Source organism: Mauremys reevesii, linkage group 21 (assembly GCF_016161935.1).
Source record: "Mauremys reevesii isolate NIE-2019 linkage group 21, ASM1616193v1, whole genome shotgun sequence".
NCBI lineage: Eukaryota > Metazoa > Chordata > Testudines > Geoemydidae > Mauremys > Mauremys reevesii.
In genome coordinates, this window is record NC_052643.1 from 16,817,776 (window position 1) to 16,837,866 (window position 20,091).

The 20,091-nt window shown below is 44.8% G+C and overlaps 1 protein-coding gene and 1 long non-coding RNA gene across 2 annotated transcripts in view; one reads left to right on the top strand and one right to left on the bottom strand.

Moving 5' to 3' along the window:
- Positions 1-20,091, bottom strand: part of ATAD3A (ATPase family AAA domain containing 3A) — a 59,539-nt gene that overhangs the window by 26,281 nt on the left and 13,167 nt on the right. Inside the window, exons 8-12 of the mRNA XM_039509048.1 lie at positions 8,790-8,945; positions 8,588-8,644; positions 7,454-7,579; positions 2,692-2,816; positions 33-84 (exon numbers count right to left, since the gene is read on the bottom strand). Of these exons, the coding sequence (XP_039364982.1) occupies positions 33-84; positions 2,692-2,816; positions 7,454-7,579; positions 8,588-8,644; positions 8,790-8,945 (516 nt within the window). The remainder of the gene's footprint in view (positions 1-32; positions 85-2,691; positions 2,817-7,453; positions 7,580-8,587; positions 8,645-8,789; positions 8,946-20,091) is intronic.
- Positions 14,327-18,570, top strand: LOC120387838. Its single transcript, XR_005590368.1, has 3 exons — positions 14,327-15,529; positions 15,864-16,054; positions 18,115-18,570. It is a non-coding gene; the product is annotated as an uncharacterized LOC120387838 (long non-coding RNA).

Sequence of the window (20,091 nt, forward strand, 5' to 3'; positions counted from 1 at the left end):
CACAGATGGGGGTTGCAGGGAAAAGCACTTACTGTTGCCCTCTTCCGTAAGAATGCATCGGCTTCATCTACAAACAGCAAGAGACTGTGAAGGGAAAAGAACAAAACAAGTAGAGACACGGAGACAGACACAGCAAGGGAAGAAGGCAAATGATTTCGAGCACCCTAACTGGCTTAGGGTCCTCTTTCCCCAGACCTAATCATCGGAAGTGTCTAAGCTGAAGCTCCACCAGTGTATACGGGGAGGGGCTGCTGGTGGGGTCCCCAGCTTTGGCATTTGTACCCCACTGCTCAGAAATAGCCTGAATTGGAGAACTTTCAGCGCACATTGCAAAGCTTATCTTTTTTCTCCAGATGTCTGAAAACAGGAGGGTGTGGGGAACAGCTGGTGGGGGGTCCGAGTCGCATGGTTTAGTGGGAGTGGATAATCTTAAATTGTACAGCTGCACTGAGTTATGTTCAAGTAATTAAGTAGGGTAGGTGCTCTTTTAGCATCTGTATACTAAGGAAATGCACAGCTCAGGGCACTAGGCAGAAACCCAAGAACACAACAGGCCCCGGTGACAGCATATTCCATATAAAAATTCCATGGCTACGGCTGCTGTAATTTTACCGATGTGACTTTCGGGTCACAGCCATGGACTAAAAATTTCCCCCACCAACTAGTGGTATTTTCCCCATCCCCTCTTTATTAATTGTTTTGAACATACAGCTGGAAATAATGATTTTATTATTTATTCATTCCTCCAGGTAAAGCCAATGAATAATTCAGAAAAATAAATGCCTTGGTAACCCAAGATTTCTGGTCCCCGCAGGACAGACAGATATTTCAAGTGATCCAAGTGCCTTTTTGGGATAAAACAAACAAACAAACAAAAAAAACCCGAACAAACCTTTTACCCAACTCCAGCTTCCCCGGGAATAGTCTGAGCTGCACTTTCCCACCAGAACAGTTTCTTAAGAGTTGTCTCTGCCCCTGCCTCCAAATACTGGCAGTTTAGCAGAGGCAACAGCTAAACTACAACTCTGAAAGGCAACGCATGTCACCTGATGGAAGCTGGTTAAAAGCTTGTGAGCGCTGCTCCAAGAACATGCACGGCTACCTCTCCGTAACCTTTCCATTTACTATGTCTGGGGTGCAGCCTTGAGATAGAGCAAGTGTGCAAGTTCAAATTCCAGACCAACTAGTGCTGTGAAACGTGGTGTTCTGACGGGGAGTCTGTGTTAGAGGTGGAAACCTCATCTCTCCTCTCCCCCGACACCCCCCTTTCCAGAACAGTAGCTGCCTACTGACAGTAGGAACAATAATCCAAACCTACGGAAAGCAGCACTCTCTCAGATGGCCAGTTTTCCAGCACACTGTATGCAGTGGAATAACTTGACATCTATGCCAGTCCATTTTCTTAAAAACTGTATGCCTTCCAGCTCCTCAAAATGGAGGCTGTAAACTCTTCCAAAGGAAGTCTATTTTGCAAGCTTTAAATATCAACTTTTAGGGGCAAATTAAAACATTTTGGTGATGAACGCAGCAGAGTATCAATATGGACATTGCAAGAGAATGTCTGTCTGAACCAATAACAGGGCACATAAATCACCCATTAGCCCTCTCCATGCACGGCTTACATCCTGCAAAGTAGCATAGGAACAAAATGAGATGGCTCCCAGCCCTCTATTAGATTTTAATATGCCTGGGAGGGGACAAGGGTGCACACAGAAGAGTGGTATCAGCTCCACGCCGTCCTGCAGCTCGCATGAAGCAATTCACATCACCACAAATAGCTTAGCTAGGTGCTCTCTCAAGCCTCAAGAGTGGGGATTTAGTCTGAATGAAAGAACCACTCCAGAGTGTTTGTTTTAAAGGGGTCTTGAAAAGGCAGAGAGAGTTTTGTGCTTTGCTTCTTGATGAATGTCAGTGTGTTTGAATGGATTGTTACAAACATCAAGAAGAAAATTCCCTGTTTTTGCTGGAAGCTCATTGGCGAACTAACCAGACAAGCAGGAGGATCATGACACCACAACAGCCTGAAACCTGAGCAACAGGAAGGGGAGGTCATTATTAGACAGACTCTTTAAACCCTGGTCATGTCTCAATTCTGTTAACATTTATTTAATTCCAACCACTGATGCACTTAGGAGAAAAGCTCTCCGGGACTTACCACTCCCGCTTCTTCAACTAGGAAACGAGAGAGCTGCCATTCCAGTTCTCCGTTCCTCTATGAAAACATCCAGCTAGGACCACGGAAGCAAGCACTGACACCCCTGGGAAGTCTCCGGTAAAGAGCCAGCAGAACATTCTTTTCCATGAGTGGCGGGGCCAGGAGGAGAAGAACTTCTTCAGCCCTTTATACATCATTAAGCAGCCGAAGAGGGCACCCCATTGCAGGTCAGTATTAAAAGGCATGACATGGGAGGGCGAACGCAACACCTGTTCCATTACAGTTTCTACCCAGGCTTGTACAGTGCTCACTGAAGCTCATGCTGCCTCAGCTTTACTGGCCTAGGATCCAAACTAGCTAGATTAAAGCTTGCGCGGGTATGTCCATTCAAGCTGCAATCACACCTTGTGACTGAAGTACAGACGTACCCTACGATTCACAAATGCCTGGTCATTACGTGCTCCCATTCCACTAGGTCCCCCATGCAGGGTAAAGGATCTATGCAAAGCTCAGATGCCAGAGGAACTCCTACTCACCCTCTCCTACTCGTGTTAGCCCAGTCAAAGACTTTGTGCATGGCAGTAACTCCTTCCCGCCCCATGGGGGCGACATCGCCACCTGTCATGATGGCATAATCCATGCCTGAATGCATGGCTAATTTCTGGAAAACAAAGAGGGAAGAGAAAAGAGGGTGTGAGTGGTGATTAAAATGTTCTCATTCACTATTCAAGAGCACAGAGCAATGAGGTGGCGAGAGGGTGTTAAATTACTGACATTTTATGGCTTGGGACATGTCAGAGCCTCTCCACCTCATTTGCCCATCTGTAAAATCCTCAGAATACCATACCGCTCCCCCACCTGGTTGAGAGTATTAATGCTTGCAAATTACTGTGCTGATGAAAAATGAAAGTACAAGTTGTATTAAACCACGCTCTCAAATCACAGAGGGGCACATTAGCGTATTTTAAGGGGAAGGAAGACTGGATGACCTTGCAGGCAGACTCAGGACATCCAGATTCACAAATTTTAAGGCAGAGAAGGGACCACTATAATCCTATAGTCTGACCTCCTTCACAGCACAGGGCAGAGAATTTCACCCAATGATTTCTGCATCAAGTCCGTAACTTTTGCTTGAGCTGGAGCACACATCTTAGAAAGACATCTCGTCTCGATTTAAAGACTGAGTGACATGGGCTGTTCCAATGGTTATTACCCCTGCCTGTTAATAATTTACACTTTAATTGTAGCCTGAATGTATCTAGCTTCAGCTTCCAAACCGGGGATCATGTTATGCCTTTGTCTGCTAGATTAGATAAATGAGAAGAAATTTTTTATGTAAGAATTTACACATCTTGATCAAGTCATTTCTCTCTCTTGGAGAAACTACATAGATTGAGCTTCTTCTGTTTCTCACTTGTAAAGCAGATTTTCCAGAATTCAGATAATTCTTGTAGCTCTTCTGAACCCTTTCCAATTTGACATCCATGTTTTTTAAAAACAGGACACCAGACTCCCTCCCTTGGGCAACTCATTTAACCTTTCTGAGCCTCAGTTTCCCACCTTCTGATTACACGCTGTATCCCTTTCTCTGCATTGTTTGTTTAGACTGTAAACTCTGCAGGGCAGGGACTGTTTCTTGCCTGTCTGTGCAACACAATGAGGCCCTAATCTCAACTAGGTCTTTAGGGGTTAGAGTGATATAAACAATAAGGGAGGAAGCTCTGCATTTCTCTATTTGTTGATGGAGTTAAAAACCTGGATTGTTGTTGATTATTTAACTTCTCTGGCAGTCAGCCTAAATTATGGAACTTTCCCTTCCCTTTTGGAGGCTGTTTTTAAAGCCTGACTCAAGTCATTAATCTGGTGACTGCCAAGTGAAGGGTTTCATAAAGAAGCCTTTGGAGTGGGCCAGGAATTTCTCCCATAAGCCTGAAAGAAAGAAAATCTGCTGTGCTTGTGCAGAATGCCAGCTGACCCATCAGGTGGGTTTGACAGGACGCAGAGCCAATGTTTATGGAGCATGGCTTCATGCCAGCTGGAGTTGCTCAGGACACTGTATCATCACAGGGTGGAATTATAGCACCAGAAGAACATCCCTTCGTCCCTCCAGCTTTGGAGCAATAGACTTTAAAGCCAGAAGGGACCATCATGATCATCTAAGTCTGACACACTGCAGGCCACAGAACCTCACCCACCCACTCCTGACATAGACCCCTAACCTCTGGCTGTGTTACCAAAGTCCTCAACTCATGATTTAAAGACAATGATGTTAACTCCCAATTTAAACATCCCCTCTACCTGACTACATGATGCCAGTGGGGAATTAGCCTGCAACTGCCTGTGTCAGAGCCGTAGAGCAGGCTGGATTGAGAAAAGAACTCAAATCGCCAGCGCAGTCCTTGCCACCCAGTTCTGCCGAATCAGCTAAAGGGAAGTTGTCTGAAGGTCAAAGTGAACAAACCAGTTTGTGCAGGGAGGCGACAGCCACAGCTCCATGCGCCATTAACACCTTCCCGTCTCCAGTGAAACATGCTTAGCTGAACAGGACCAATTAATTGCTGAGCAGCAGGAGGCAGGGGGGAAAAAGCTTTGCTTTGTCCATTAAAATCACCCAGCTCCTGCTGCTAAATGTTAGAAGTGTTCTGAATCAGGCTGACAGTGCTGGGAGCTCAGAGCCACATCTCCCGTGTTCACATCCTGCCATCCAGCACAGCTACCTAACAGGACTGTTGACCCATGGAGCCCTACACTGCAAGAGGCAGAAAACCCTGTCACGTTGCTCCACGCTGCCATCCTTTAGCGTTCACTGAAGACCGAGCCCATGTAGCTGCTTTGTTTTCTGTTAAAGCCTGTGAATGCTGATGCTGTGGGACAAGTCAGTGGTTTTCAGCCTCTTTCCTGGTGGATCAGTAGCCACATCACAAAAGCCATCCATGCTACCACAACTGGCCAGCGATCAAATGGGCTATGGAAACAGAAATCCAGTGGCCGCTAGAGGCCAGGATTGAAGGAGATCAATGAGGCAGTGTGGGCAAACATCCGCCGCTGCTGGTTGGGCTGCATCTGTTCTGTGGAGAGTGGACTTCCGTGTCCAGGGCTAATTACCTCACACTTTTCAAGGACAGCCATCTTAACTGACTAGTGCTTTCCACTCTTGTTGGGGAGAATAAGGTGACCGAAATTACAGGACACTGAAACTAGAAGACTCATTTAATACCTTAAGAACTGTATCCGAACACAGGGAAAAAAACATGCACATTTCAGTATTTAAAAAAATAAAAAAATAAAAAAAATCACAAAATCTAGGCATGATCCCACATTGACACCAGACCTGGTTTGAAGAGCACATTTCTACAACAGAAGGAGCAGCCCTGAGAGTCCAGTAGCCTGCAGATTCCTCTGACTTTCCTTATTTGTCCACCAGTTTAAGTACTGGAAAGCACAAGAAGGCTCTGAATTCTCAGGGATGGTGTCTCCCCGAGTACAAGCGGGGCCTGGCAGCACACACTGCCATACACACTTGCTCGAAAAAAATATGCAGGAGAGCATAACGGGGATGTGACCATCAAGGTGGGGTGCAGACTTCTTTCCCCACCTCCCATTCATGGGAGCACAGATGCTTGGGATGGCAAGAGACCTACAAGAGCAGGACATATTTCCTTAGAGTAGATCACAAGAAACTGATGCTTTCCTCCCATCAAATTGTTAAATAATGCCTGTAGCCTACGTTCCTTTACACTAGAGTCATGTTTGGTCTACACTTGTTCTTCTCAGAAGTCAAGGCAGCTGATCCATAATTAGACTTTAAACCAATGATGTTCAGATGAGCAGATGAATTCTAACAGTAGCTAGTTTCCTATGGTACTGGCAGCATCTCATTTTGCTATTTAGGAAGGTTTACAAAGCCTGTGCTGCAGCTCCCCCCCACAGTAGCTATCCACGCGTATTTTAGTTGTAGCACGCCTGTGTAAGACCTGAGCATCAGCTGTGCTCCACACCACCGCCTAAAGGCCAAAGAATGAGTAAGTGCATGGGATCTTTGCACCCAGGGGCTGGTGAATTCTGGCTGGCAGCAGGGTGTAGATTCAGTGCCATACAACATATTGTGTGCCACCACCACTGTTATTCAAGAGAGACAGACGATCCAAACAGGAGTAATGGACTATCTAGGTTGTAACAGGCTAATGAAAGCACAGCTCCAGCTGCGATAATGCCGTCTCTCCCTGCAACTAAATGTAATGCTCGTGAAAGGTGTTCTCAGGAATCCTCGAAAGCTTTTATTTCTACAAACACTCATTCAGCAAGGGTGGAGACAGTTCAAGCCATAACATCTCCTCTTTTCCATCAATAGGTCAACTCCAAACCTGAGGGCTAGCCTGGAGAGGCAAGATGCTAACTCAGTCTCCATGACCCATACAATGTTTTTCACAACACGGATGCTCGTAATACAAGTACACACGAATAGTCAATGAAAAAAGGTGGCAAATTCAAGACTGAAAAGGAATGACTTTTCCACACCACGACTGGCCTGTGGAACTCATTGCCACAAGAGATCACTGAGCCCAAGAGTATAACAGGATTCAGGAAGTACTGGATATTTATATGGATAAGAATATCCTGAATTAGAACAACATATTAAAAAAAGTTTGGAAGGTATCTAAACCTTCCTGCATTGGGTCATAAGCCAACAGCTATCAGGGTTTGGGCGACAGTTTTTTCTGGGGCTTTGAGAGCAAAAGTGAAATCCATTATCTACGTTAAATGAGGCCTTTCCACCTCTCAGAACTTCTGCGTGAAAGTTGTGCGCTGTTTCTCAGAGTCAAATCCACACTAAATCAGAGAGAAGCACACAGAACAATTCCTACTTATCTAGCCCTCCTGCTCCCTCCCCCTGTGAGTTAATAAGCAACAGGATAGCCCCTGTTTATGAGTCAAATATGATAAACAGAGGCGGAGATGAGATACCAGGGCTGGCGTTGGCATTTCACAAGTCACGTCTGCCAAGTGGCGCACGCAGGCTGTTTCATGCCACCAGCCAATCCAGAGGGAACAGTTTCTGCCTCTAGGCTGAGCACCAGAATTCAAGCCACTGGACTGTCTAGCCCGGAGCACAGAGCAAAGCGCTATAAGGTAGATGCCCCTTCTTCCTCCCTCAGCGCCACAGAACCCCACTACACACACATCAGGGCTTGGCAAAGCCCCAGCAGTTGCAGCCCAGAGAGGTATAGTTATAACACTGTAGGGTATTCCTTGAAAATCCACAACAGCTGGACTGTCAGGATCTTGGCAGGGCCTTACCTTGGCAAAGAGAGTCTTCCCAGTACCAGGCGGGCCGTACATAAGGATATTCCTGTACAAACTTTTGTTCTTTCTTGTATTTCTTGTTGCTATGGCAATGTCTCTCACACGCTCCTCCAGCTTGGGCTGCAAGAGGAGAAAAGTAAAGTTTGGGAAACAGACAACATATCCGATACCCAGAGCTGTGTATGCTTCACACAGTGGTATAGGCAGATGGCCATCAGTACTGTCTGCAGACAGCAGGGTTGGAGTCTCAGGTCTGATGAGTTCTTAAGCTGCAGGAATTCAGGCTATTGACTTGGACTTGAGTAGTTCCTCCTTCTGCTTCAGGATTTATTGTATTTCAAGTTATAATTACTTCAAATTCAAGCCACAATGAGCAAAGCTTTAGCTAATAATAATTTTTGGGACCGATAGTGGATATGAACATTTCAGAATCTACCCTACCATGGATGCTCTAGGAGCTTATTTTCCATGAACTACCTACAAGAAGGGACGAGAGGGGGAAGGTATGTAACAAGCCAAGTTAGAAGCAAAACTATTGTAGTAATAAATCTTCCATGTAAGTGGGAGTGAATGATTTTCTTATACATATTCTTACATTCTGAGAAATACAGAGGCAGATATTCCTACAGTTTTTTTTTTTGGTAACTGTCTCAAAAAAAAGCCCTTTAATTCACCTGATATTAAGAAATTAAATTCAGAAACAAATGTGCAAAATCAGTCGTGATGAGTGGATTGATAGCCATTCAGATGGTGTTCAACGTCAAAGGCATACGTTCCTTGGTTCTCTGGCCTAAATGTGGATGTCAGAGCAGTAACAGTTCACAGATTAGAGACAACATGTAGAATTTGGACAGACTAAATTGCCACATTAACGTGCTGACTAAGGAGAAAAATCACGCTGACCTAAGACTTCCAACTGCTCTGTCCAGAGGGATCAAAGTTTAGCAGGGTGTTTAATGTGTTCCATGCTGAACATGGAAGCTTATTTACACTCTGGGCACCCCAAGAGGGCTACATTTTCAGCATTACTGAACTGTAACAGAATTTAAAATGAAAGCAAGGAGAGAACCTTTGATATTTAGACACAAAGATCTTGGATGGTTTGAGATAGCAAAAGCCGGTACTCACGCTGAGAACAACTCCTTCGAGAGCATCTTGAGCCTTGCTGGTAAGACGCCTGCCAACCTGAGAAGGAGAAATTCATTTTAAAAAAAAACAAACACATGCAAATATGAGCACTAAGTGTGGGGTTCTCGACGTCACACTGCCAGTTCCCTAGAGCAGGACTAGCACAAGCTGCACGGCGAGCCAAAGGAAAGAAGGTATTTACCTTGATGGGATGCTTGAGTGCCTCAAGCACAGTAATGCGCGAGGTCTCTCTCACCAGGGAGGGCTTGCCCAGACGAGCTTCTATGTACCGCCCTGCAACCCCAGTAGCGTTCTTGGCAGTGTATATCCCCACTGCCAGCAGGGTCAGACCTGCCACCTGGAGAAGAGGGGAAAATTCTGATCAACTTCCTTTGTAAGACAATGCTATAAGAATGACAAGCTGGAGTCTGCAGCACTCTCCTATTGGCAGGTCACACTCAAGGCTGTATGGAGGGCTTGTCCATCTGCATCCTGGTGGAAGGGTGTTAAAGCACAGATCTATGCATCTCACACTGTAAACGGAACGGTGTTATAATGGAGGTAGATGCAAAATAATCAGTTTTGTTTCCGACTTGGTTAATCAAAATTATGACGAATGAAACTGAAAATTAAATGCATCCTCAAACTGTATTAGTTGCTAATTCTGTGTAGCTTTGTGTATTCTATGAATGGTAGAGTGATGATTGGATTCATATTTACGTGTTAGTGTACAGAAAGTAAAGTGTACCTCTAATAACTACCAGTATATGATTGCTCTGTATTAAGAAGGGATTTTTCAGTGGTCATGTACCTTTGTGGTCCCTCCTTTGAATTAATGGACAGGGCATCACAAAATCACCAATTAATAATCAATGTCAAATCTGGCCCCACATGTAGGTTTAACTGAAAAACAAGCATCCACAAAACCTGAAGACCAGCAGAACTATTTCCATAAAAGTATGCTTGGATGTTCTCTTGGATCACCGGTAAGGTTTGCACGTACAGCAACAGTGTTAGAAACTCACTGTAAACAGAAAAGAATCAGACCTGTCTCTCTCCATTGCCCAACCTAAGAGTGCACTGGGCTGCAAGCTCTTCAGGACAGTGTATGGGTGCCCTTCATTTGTTCCATGAAGCACCTAACACATTCTGAAAACATTACAGCGCCCAGTTTCAATAATTTAGAATGTTACTTGCAATACAAGAGGATTTAAAAAAAAATCTGAGCAAGTCCCTTTAAACACTTTAGAAGGATTTCCATAGATGAGAAACTCTGAGCACATCTGTGAAATCAGAGTAAATCCAAGAATGACTAAGGCTCCAATTGGCAGTCACCTCCCTTGCCCAAAGGGGCAGTCGAGGCCAGCTTCAAAGCTTGGCTCTTTCACAGAGTGCTTCGTACGGATGGTGGAAAATTTGGTTCAAGGAAACAAAATGAGGTTAAAGATGAATGAATGTTTGCTAGTGGCACGAGGGCAGCTTGGTCAGCTGGAAAAAATCCTTGATTTGTGTTATTCCTAACAGAACTCTCAGGAAAGGAAGGTGCTTTAATATTTCAGCACTTTAGCTAAAATACTCTTGGATAAACACTTTGAAGTATCCTACGGAGGCCAGGTCCCATTGGCACTCCATACTCTGCTGTTGGTCCTTGATCGGTACTGCTTTGGTGGCAGCTGGAGAGCAGTATGGCAGAGGATTGAGCTTTCCAAAAGGCACATTAGAAATAAGGCTCCCAGTTTTCAAGTTAAGAAAAATCCAATTTAAGGAAACAAAGGGGAAAAGCCCAAGTGCCCCATATCTCATAACCCATAACCGGTTGCCAGGGTTAAAATCTGTCAGTGAAGGGGGATATGGCTTGAAATCGCACCAGAAGCAGGTAACCATGGAACTGCCAAATTTAATGTCACTTTACCACAGCCACAATTCTGAATCATTGCATGCTGAACTCAGTGAAGGCACAGCTGCAGACTATGGTTGCCAGGTTAGATCATGCACCTCTCCCTCATGGCCCCCATAAAATAATTTTGGGATAGTCACAAAAATCCTTCCCCTTCTTCCATTCCCTTCCTTTCAAAGGGTGGGGGTTGGGGCATCTCCTTTATCCTTAGATGCAGAGGTACTCTGCTTCTGCATTCAAGCTGCCAGAGTCAACAGCTGATGATTGGCCTGCTCTGAGTTTGCTATACACATCTTTAACCCCAATCTTTACAGCGACCAGCAAACAACTGTGCCAAAGCCACACAGCCCTGAGTGACAGAACACTGGGATTAAAGGTAAAATGCAGAGCTTTCAGTCCCCTTTGGCAACTGTCCAGGGAGGCATGAGGGGGCAAACAGGATGGAGAAGTGGTGCCCGCTTCACCCTCCCCTCCTCTGCCAACCAATCCCTCTTCCAACCAACTTGGCTTTATTTGCTCTACATGAAACCAGCTTTAATTAGGATGAACTGCCCCCACCAGGAAAGCTGCCAGGAAGAAAGCTTCACTCAATAAGGTGAGTTACCCATAGGCCGTTTAAACACCATCGGCAGCTGCTTTCACAAGCAGCCTGTAAATAAACTTCCTTCACCAGCCATTTTAGTGTCCAGCTGAACTCTTAACACCAATAATTACTACATGAATTGAGTGCAGAGAAAACCCTACTAGTCACTGTGCAGCAAAATGCTTTGAACAGGAAAAACGACAAATTCCAAACGCCACAGGCACCAATGTGACACAAAGGGGGAGAGAGAAGGGGTCAGGGTTGTGCTGCAGAAAGCTAGTGCTATTTCTAGATTTTAAAGTCTCCTTAAGTTACTCACTTATGGACCAATCTGGAAAAAGTGTCATAGCCCCATGGTGTTCCTGGAGCATTACTGCATGAAGGAACAACGGCCTTCCAGCCAACAGAATCCTTAGCTGTTTTAACAAACTATGGTTCTGAGTGTCCTGTATGATTCTCCTTAAAATAGCCTGAGTTTCAGGAAATGCTGAGCATACAGGCTGAAAATCTGGCCCCTTTCAAGTGCGTGAAGTTGGGCACCCAAAATCAAAGCCACTTTTGAAAATCTTGACCCATATACACAAATCACTTCACCCCCTCATCCCCCCACTGAAATGCAGCTACCTTGGGGTGGAACCATGCATCAGTGCATAGTAACATGAAACGAAAGTCTAGGAGGTGAGTAGTGTATCCAACCAAAACTGCACAGGAATTTTGGGAAGGCAGAAATATCCACCATCATATAACCACAAGACTAATAATTCATCTGCACTCCTATAATTTCAGGGCTGAACCTTTTCAAACCAAACCTGGTCCAACGAGTATTTCCCTTAGGGCAAGCTTGGCTCCCAGCACTCTAGCCTATGGCAGCATCACTATACCATGGGGTGAGTTATTTTTAAGTCTCCTCTGTACAAGAATTTAACCGTGTGCTGTATTGGTGCCCCCCACCCCCCAAAAGAAACTACTTGTTGGGATGAAGAGGCTATGACAAATGTCTGAATTCTGCTTGCTACTGAGGGCTAAGGGCAGCGGTTTTCAGATGAATATACACAAGCAATTCATCACCTGTCAAAACGAGGTGAGAGATAGCACATAAAATATGCTGGGAGATACCAACAATTCAGGAAAAAGGGGTGTAAGGAAAAAAAGGCAAGGAGCTAGAAAGTTACATATTAGCTGCATGCCCTTCTTAGGACTGCTCTGTTTCAAGCTTCCTTGTCAGCAGGACCAGACTCCTCATCTCTATAGTGCATATAAATCTGGTAGGTGCTAACGTCCCTAGCTCACGCCAGCTAGAACATTTACATCAGGGATTGGCAACCTTTGGCACGCTGCTCGCCAAGGTAAGCACCCTGGCAGGCCGGGTCGGTTTGTTTACCTGCCGTGTCCGCAGATTCGGCCGATCACAGCTCCCACTGGCCACGGTTTGCCCTCCAGGCCAATGGGGGCTGCGGGAAGCGGCCAAGGGATGTGTTGAAACCTCATCTTGCCCTTTTGTTCTCGTTTTGTCCCAAAGACCAGAGAACTTTTAAAGCCTAAAACATAAGCCTTGTGATTACCTGATTATATTGATTCATTCAGTGACAGCCCTTAGATTTTCACCAGCTATGCATCACTCTAGTCCTATCACACTTAACATAGTTGAGCTCCCAGTACTAAACTGCAAGACACACTCATCTACTGGTATTACTGTTCAGTAGCAGGGACCTACATCCACATTACCATGCAGTGCTGCATATCAGTGAGCTGCGATTAAGTTTGCCACTAGAGCTGTTCAGTCTAATGACCCTTATAAACATAATCCATTATAAACACACTACAGTAAAACCATGCACAATGAAGTAGCATTAGCATAGCATTCTGTACAGAATACCGCAACATTTTTAGGAAGGGCTAATACATACATGAAGAGGGCTGAAAACCCAATCCAGTACCACCTTGATTATCCAACCACAATAGTGTGTGTGGGGAGGAGGAATCAAATTACCTGGGACAGCGGTTTCGGATAATCAAGACAATTTCCATTGTGATTAATGACACTGGAAACTCTTGGTATTACAGGGTTTACCTATAACTCTAAGGCTGCTCTTATTTCAAAAAGGACAGGAAGCTCTAAACATTATTCCTAGCTGACTTTAAGTGCCTATTCACTTTTTCATATCAAAGACTGTAAATGAATAATATATGGAGCCCTGCTATACTCCATTTATCTTTGGCATCTAAGATTTCTGGGGAAAATGCATCCAAAATGAACACGTTTGACCTGCTAGGGGGATTCACAGCAGCACTGTCTCTCTCGTGACTCAGGGGCTTCTGCCCATTATAGTCTTGTCTTAGGGCATTTTTCAGGAGTACAGGGAAATGGGGATGGCTGGCCTGAGTGTGCTTCAGCAGAAGCATTACATCCAGAGAAACTCTGGCTCAGGCTCCAGTACAGTGCCTCTGAGCTCTGTTTAAGCAGCACCTGAAGGCTACTTCCATTCCCTCTGTAACAGTCAGTTTAGATCAAAGAACATTTCCCTTAATTCTAGACAGAAGACACATACCACTGTCTGTAAATATGGGGTGTGCTCTATCTACACTGAAACGCTCAGGGATCTAGCAGCTCAACTCATAGGAATCTGCCAAGATACCATTTCAAAGACAGTGGAAGAAAGTTTACAGCTGTGGTTCATCAGAAAGTCTCCTCTTACAGCCCTAATATAACTGAAATTGCAATTTTCAGTAGTGTTCTCTGCATCAGATTCATATCAGCCTCACCAGCCCAGTTTGCTTAGGGCCTGATTCAAATTAGCTGCCTATTCTTGCTGGGAGACCCACTCGTTGACTTCAGTTGTAGTTTGGTTGAAATAAGAAAGGCTGAGGTGAGGCTGAGACTGAATAGAATGTAGTTCTACATTCACCCTACACAGCCCCTTAGCAGAATGGTGGGGGCGACAGGGGGAATAACTGCCCATGGTCATGAACGTGGAGAAAAGTTAAAATTCTGCTTCCGCAGGCGACTCCCATATTTAATATTAAGCATCTGATTTAAAAGAACAGGCTTGGTAGAAGCAAGCATGAAAATAGGAGGGGGGATTTTTTGCATGGTAACAGTTCAAATACATCCACTCCCACCTTCCCTGAAAAGAACATGAAATAGGCAAATGTGATCACCTGAAGCAGTGCATGGAATTAGAGAGTGCGTCATCATAATGCATCACTGATGCAACCATTTCAGAGTGTACAGCATCAGAACACGGATGTGTTACAACTAGGCATGAGTAGATGGGGCTGAAGATACAGGTGGCCCTGGGACTCTAAGTGTCAGTATGGGGAACTGCAACAGAGGTGGGCTGTGAGCTTCATTTTAAAAAGGACCTAGTGAGTGGAAGACTAGCAGGGAACAGATACGATGGCAGCAAAGGCTCAGCATCCAGCTGCAAACAGGGATTGGCGGAGACTACACCTGGCTGGAGGTGGGGGAAGCACAGCAGACAGAAAACAGCCACTCAGAAGCCAAGACTAGCTTCAAAACTGAAACCACCTTGGAAGTTATAATCACCATGTTAAAAATTACAGTTCTCAGAAAGCACAGGGCACGAAATATCCCCACCAATAAGCAAGTGAAGCAGAAAGACCTGAGACTTCCCCTTGGGTTACAGCTGGTGTCCAGTTCAACAATCCTGAGGTTAACTTGTACTAAGCTGCCAGCAAGGTTGCTTAGTTACTTTGCACTAGTTGCCTGTCAGACAGAGTAAGGCAAGCTGCCTTTCAGACAACACGAAGGGCATTCTGGTAAATTGCCAAGAATAATGCTTCAAAGTGGGACAGATTAGAACAGCAAGACTTCAAACAAGACTTCAATGTGTATGGGCATGTCTCCTTGTTCCCAGAGACGTAAAGCACTTGATGGCTTCCAAAACCCTTTCTTTAGGCAATGTTGCTTGGCATTCCTTGTCATGTAAGCCCCAACAGCTGCTCTGCCCCCAAGTTCCATCTGCCATGACACATGCAGGATCTTCTCCACTGAAAATCATATGCACTGTTAATTACAGCAAGTGGAAATTCTGCCACAGTGCACACTGTGACTCTTCGGGCTGCCAAGGCTGTGCCTTGAACAGGAATCGTTCCAAGGTGTATAAAGATTGCCAATTTAAGAGTTAACGTTAAAGATTAACTAAGAACTCTCCACGAGATTATTACGACCTGACATTCCGATCACCTTTCAGGCCTCAAAGCCCTCTGCAAAGATGGCTACTGTCCCGCTTTCATGGAGATAGACCTTAACATGGAGTCAGTGGCCCAGTCAGAAATAGAAACCAGATCTCAGAGTTTCTGGATGTATGTACTAGACAACATGTGGCGTTGCATGTTGGATCTGCCTTTTTCCTTCTAAACTACTACAGAGCACTGATGGTTAAACGAGACCTTGAAGGTTCATGTCTCCGGAGGGTTAACTGCACTTCATCCTGTTGAGGTAGGTAAAGTGAGTGCCACAGAGGAGAGGGAGAGGGGAGAGCGTGCACACGCCTGGATAGACAGTAATGGTTCCATGGCCATTTTTGTAAGAACTGGGGTTTGGCTCAGTGTCCCTGGCCAGAATTCCCTTCCTCTTCCATAGTAGGATAGTACGCTGTGAACTAGGGGTTGCCACCTGCCTATGCATATAATCCATTAAGTACTTTGGGGTGGAAGGTCCTATACAAGCAGAAGATTAATCACCATTACACAGTGTATTTTAGTAACGGCTCACCTTAAGGTAAAAGGCACACAAATTAACAGCATTTTTTTTTTTTTTTTGTGTGTATCAGAAGCAGAAAGCCTGCCAAACGGGCCACAGGATGATTGAGGTGCTGAACAAGCACTCAAGGAAAAGAAGGCTGCTGCAGAAAAGCTAAATGAATTCTTTGCATCAGTCTTCACTGCAGAGGATGTGAGGGAGATTCCTAAAGAGACTGGATCAGGTGTGGGTGACAAATCTGAGGAACTGTTCCAGATTGAGGTATTAACAAAGGAGGATTTGGGATAAAATGAACAGTAATAAGTCACCAGGACCAGATTGTATTCACCCAAGAGTTCTGGAGGAACTGAGATATGAAACTGCAGAACTATTAACTGAGGTACATAACCTATCGCTTAAGTCAGCCTCTGTATCAGATGGCTGGCAGATAGTTACTGTAACACCGATTTTTAAAAAAGGGTAGAGGTGATCCTAGCAATTACAAGCCTGTAAGTCTAACTTCAGTACCAGGCTAACTGGTTGAAACTATAGTTAAGCACAGAATTATCACACACGTAGTTGAACACGATAAGTTGGGGAACAGTCAACATGACTTCTGTAAAGGGAAATCATGCCTCACCTATCTGTCAGAGTTCTTGAGGATGTAAAAAAAGATGTGAACAAGGATGATCCAGTGGATACAGTGTACTTAGACTTTAAGAGAGACTTTGACAAGGCCCCTCGCCAAAGGCTCTTGCGCAAAATAAGCAGTCATGGGATAAGAAGGAATATGTCCTCTCATGGATCAGTAACTGGTTAAAAGATAGGAAACAAAGGGCAAGAATAAACAGTCAGTTTTCACAACGGAGAGAGGTAAATAGCAGGGTCCGTAAAGGATCTGTACTGGGACCAGTGCTATTCAACATACAAATGCCCCCCCGGGTTACACAAACCCGATTTATACAAATCCGCACTTAACGGAAAAAGTTCTGTAAACTAGAAATAGGAGGGGTTTTTTTTTGGCATAATGGTCGGGTATACGTTTCCGACTTAGCAAAATTCGAGTTATGCAAGGCATTCCGGAACGGAACACTTGCATAAGTCGGGGAGCGTCTGTATTCATAAACTCTCTCGAAAAAGGGGTAAACAGTGATGTGGCAAAATTTGCATACGATGCAAAATTACTCAAGACAGTTAAGTCCAAAGCTGACGAAGAAGAGTTACAAAAGGACCTCACAAAACTGGGTGACAGGGCAACAAAATGGCAGATGAAATTCAGTGCCAATAACTGCAAAGTAATGCATACTGGAAAACAATCAAAACAAAAATGGTTTAGGGCTATGGAGCAGCTTCCATATGAGACGCGATCACAAAGACTTGGATTGGTAAGCTTAGAAAAGAGATGACTAAGGGGACGGGGGATATGATAGTGGTCTATAAAATCATGAATGATGTGGAGAAAGTGAATAAGGAAGTGTTATTTACCCCTTCACATAACACATGAACCAGGGGGTCACACAATAAAATTAATAGGCAGCAGGTTTAAAACAAACATGAGGAAGTACGTCTTCACACAATGCACAGTCAACCATGGAACTCGTTGCCAGGGGATGTTGTGAAGGCCAAAAGTATAATTGGGGTCAAAAAAGAATTAAATGCATTCATGAAGGATAGGCCCATTAATGGCTATTATCCACAATGGTTAGGGATGCAACTCTCTTTCTCTGGGTGTCCCTAAACCTCTGACTGCCAGAAGCTGGGATTGGATGACAGGGTATGGATCACTCAATAAATGTCCCTGTTCTGTTCATTCCCTCTGAACCATCTGGCACTGGCCACTACTGAAAGACTAGATACTGAGCTAGATGGAACATTGGTCTGACCCAGCATGGCCATTCTGATGTTCTTAAAAGGTTACTGCTTTGAGTTTGGAAAGAAAGATGTTTTGGGAATAGGCAGGAGGAAAAGGCCAGTTCTGCAAAACACACCAGAAAAACTTAACAAGCTCTGTGCCCCAGAACCCAACTGCACAATTAGCTTACAGAGTAATTAGCTTAATGTTTAACTTACAGCCAGATGCTGGTGATTCAAACCAAAGCAGCTCCAGTTAGAGAGAGAAAAAAAAAGCAGGATGAAACAATTGCTTTTAGAGCCAGCAAACACACTACTTTTCTCAAAGTGAATGACAAGGTCAAACCAAGGGCTCAAGGGCAAATAGAATATGAACAGCATTTAATTTTACTCACTCTAAGTGTGCAGTAACAGGCCTGGCAGGCTCAAAATAACCTCAGATTCATAAAATAGCAGGAGGACCTCAGCATTCAATTTATCTCAATTTACAGATGTGTTGGAAGGAATCCACAAGGGAAGGCGAGAAACCCGTTGCCTTTTCCAGGAACCCCTCTGTAAAGAGACTCTACCCACAACCAATATCTAGATCATAACATGTGACCTTGGGCACAGATCTTCAGCTTTGACACACGGCAATTATTATTAGTGCATCACAGACCTCGGTTAAATCACTGTTATAGGCTGCAAAAATGAAGATAAGGCCTGCCAGAGAGAGATGAGACTTGACTGTCACTATTACGTAACTGCAATATAAGCTATGCACCACCACAGCTTTGGGACGGACAGATGAAATAAAAAACCCAAACCCACAGAAATCTCAAACCATTAGTCCAGGCTCCCACATTCCCACTCACTAAATCCCAAACCCCTCCAATTCTATTCAGGTTCTTATAATGTCGCTATCACCACGGCATCGAAATGCTTCACAAAGGTCTGAGTAAGTGACACAACCCAAAACCAACAGTCTTGCTCTCTTGGACCTGCAGGGAAAGTGAATTCCAGAACAGAGCTCTCTGACAATATCCTGCATCCATCAGCTGAGTAGAACCATTGGGATTGCATGTAAGGAGGGGCAGGTAGCCAGTAGGCCTCAGAACACAGGGCTAGGTCAGGGAAACCTCTCTCCCAAGCCACCCCGACTCCCCAAAGCCTGCTACCACAGATTTCCAAGTGGCAGAAAATACAAGTGTGAGTGTTTGAGAGGAAATAAAAAGTTTAGCTTAAAAATTCAAGTTCACAACGCAAGAGCTTGTTATTTTGCACAAAGGCTGCAATGAAGCAGAGGTATCTGGATCAGGAATTTGTGGCACTGAAAGCACCAGACAGCAAGTTTTAAAATGATGTAAAGGCTCCAGATGCCCCAAGTGCAACCTACAATCTACAAAAGGATTCACTCAAAGCAAGTCTCGCTTTCACTGGGGTGGCCGTGCAATGCGACCTTTGGACCAGCCCACGCAGGAGCCTGCGTATAAAACGGGAGGGAGGAACAGACGGTGGAAATCGCTTTCAAGCAAGGTGTCCATTTTAACAAGCTGGGCTACTAAAAATATCTTCTCCAAACTACAAATCAAGACGTGTTGCTCAGTTTGTAACACTCTAAAGAGGCAACTTCATGGCAACAGGAACAGGCTGCCCTGCATTCATGCTGTGTAAGTGGCACTGTGCAGCTTTAAGCCGCAATTTACTCCAGCAAATGCAATGGGACTTCAAGTGCTTGGCAGGCTTGCGGCTCTGTGATGGAAAGGAAAATATAGCCTCAAAAAAGCTTCTGTAAAAATTCATTCAAGAGGTTGTAACAAATTTTAAGTAGGAATTTCTTCAACAGGTGACTCCACCGATTTTGTTTAAAGCTCAACTTTAGCCTAAGCAAAATCCTTCGCATCAATAAACATACACAGGACTATATGGGGGCTTAGGGGGCTCGGAACAGAAGAGTCTCAGGGCTTGAGTCCTTCCAGACTCCTCCACCAGTTCCCACATAAATAGAAAATGTCCCCAATACATATCACCCAATGGTTTTGCGCTAAAGCGGTGCTATTAATGCTACCATATGCTGCTGCCAGGACTTCCAGGGAGAAAGTAAAAATGGTTGAGCATCATTTTGCATAACTGTATAGGACAAAAAGCAGGGCTTCCTGACCCAGCCTGACACTGCATTTACTAAAGTGACAGCAAAACCAGTACACAGCAGTAAGAGGGGAAGCTTACAGACGCCGCTATTGTAACGGAAACAAGAAAATCTTCAGAGATGGTTAAGCCTTGACTCGCTTCCAGGCTTCAGGACTGAGCACATCCCCATAGGGTTCTCTACAGCAACCTCTCTGGACAGTTTAAGAGTGGCACCAATGAGAGCCCCACCCAGTCGTCTTCAGCTGGAGGAATGGTGGCAGACACACAAGATCTTGACAGCAAGCGGGGGGAATAAGGAGTGTAAGGGAAGCAGGACATCAGAGCTCAGAGGGAGAATG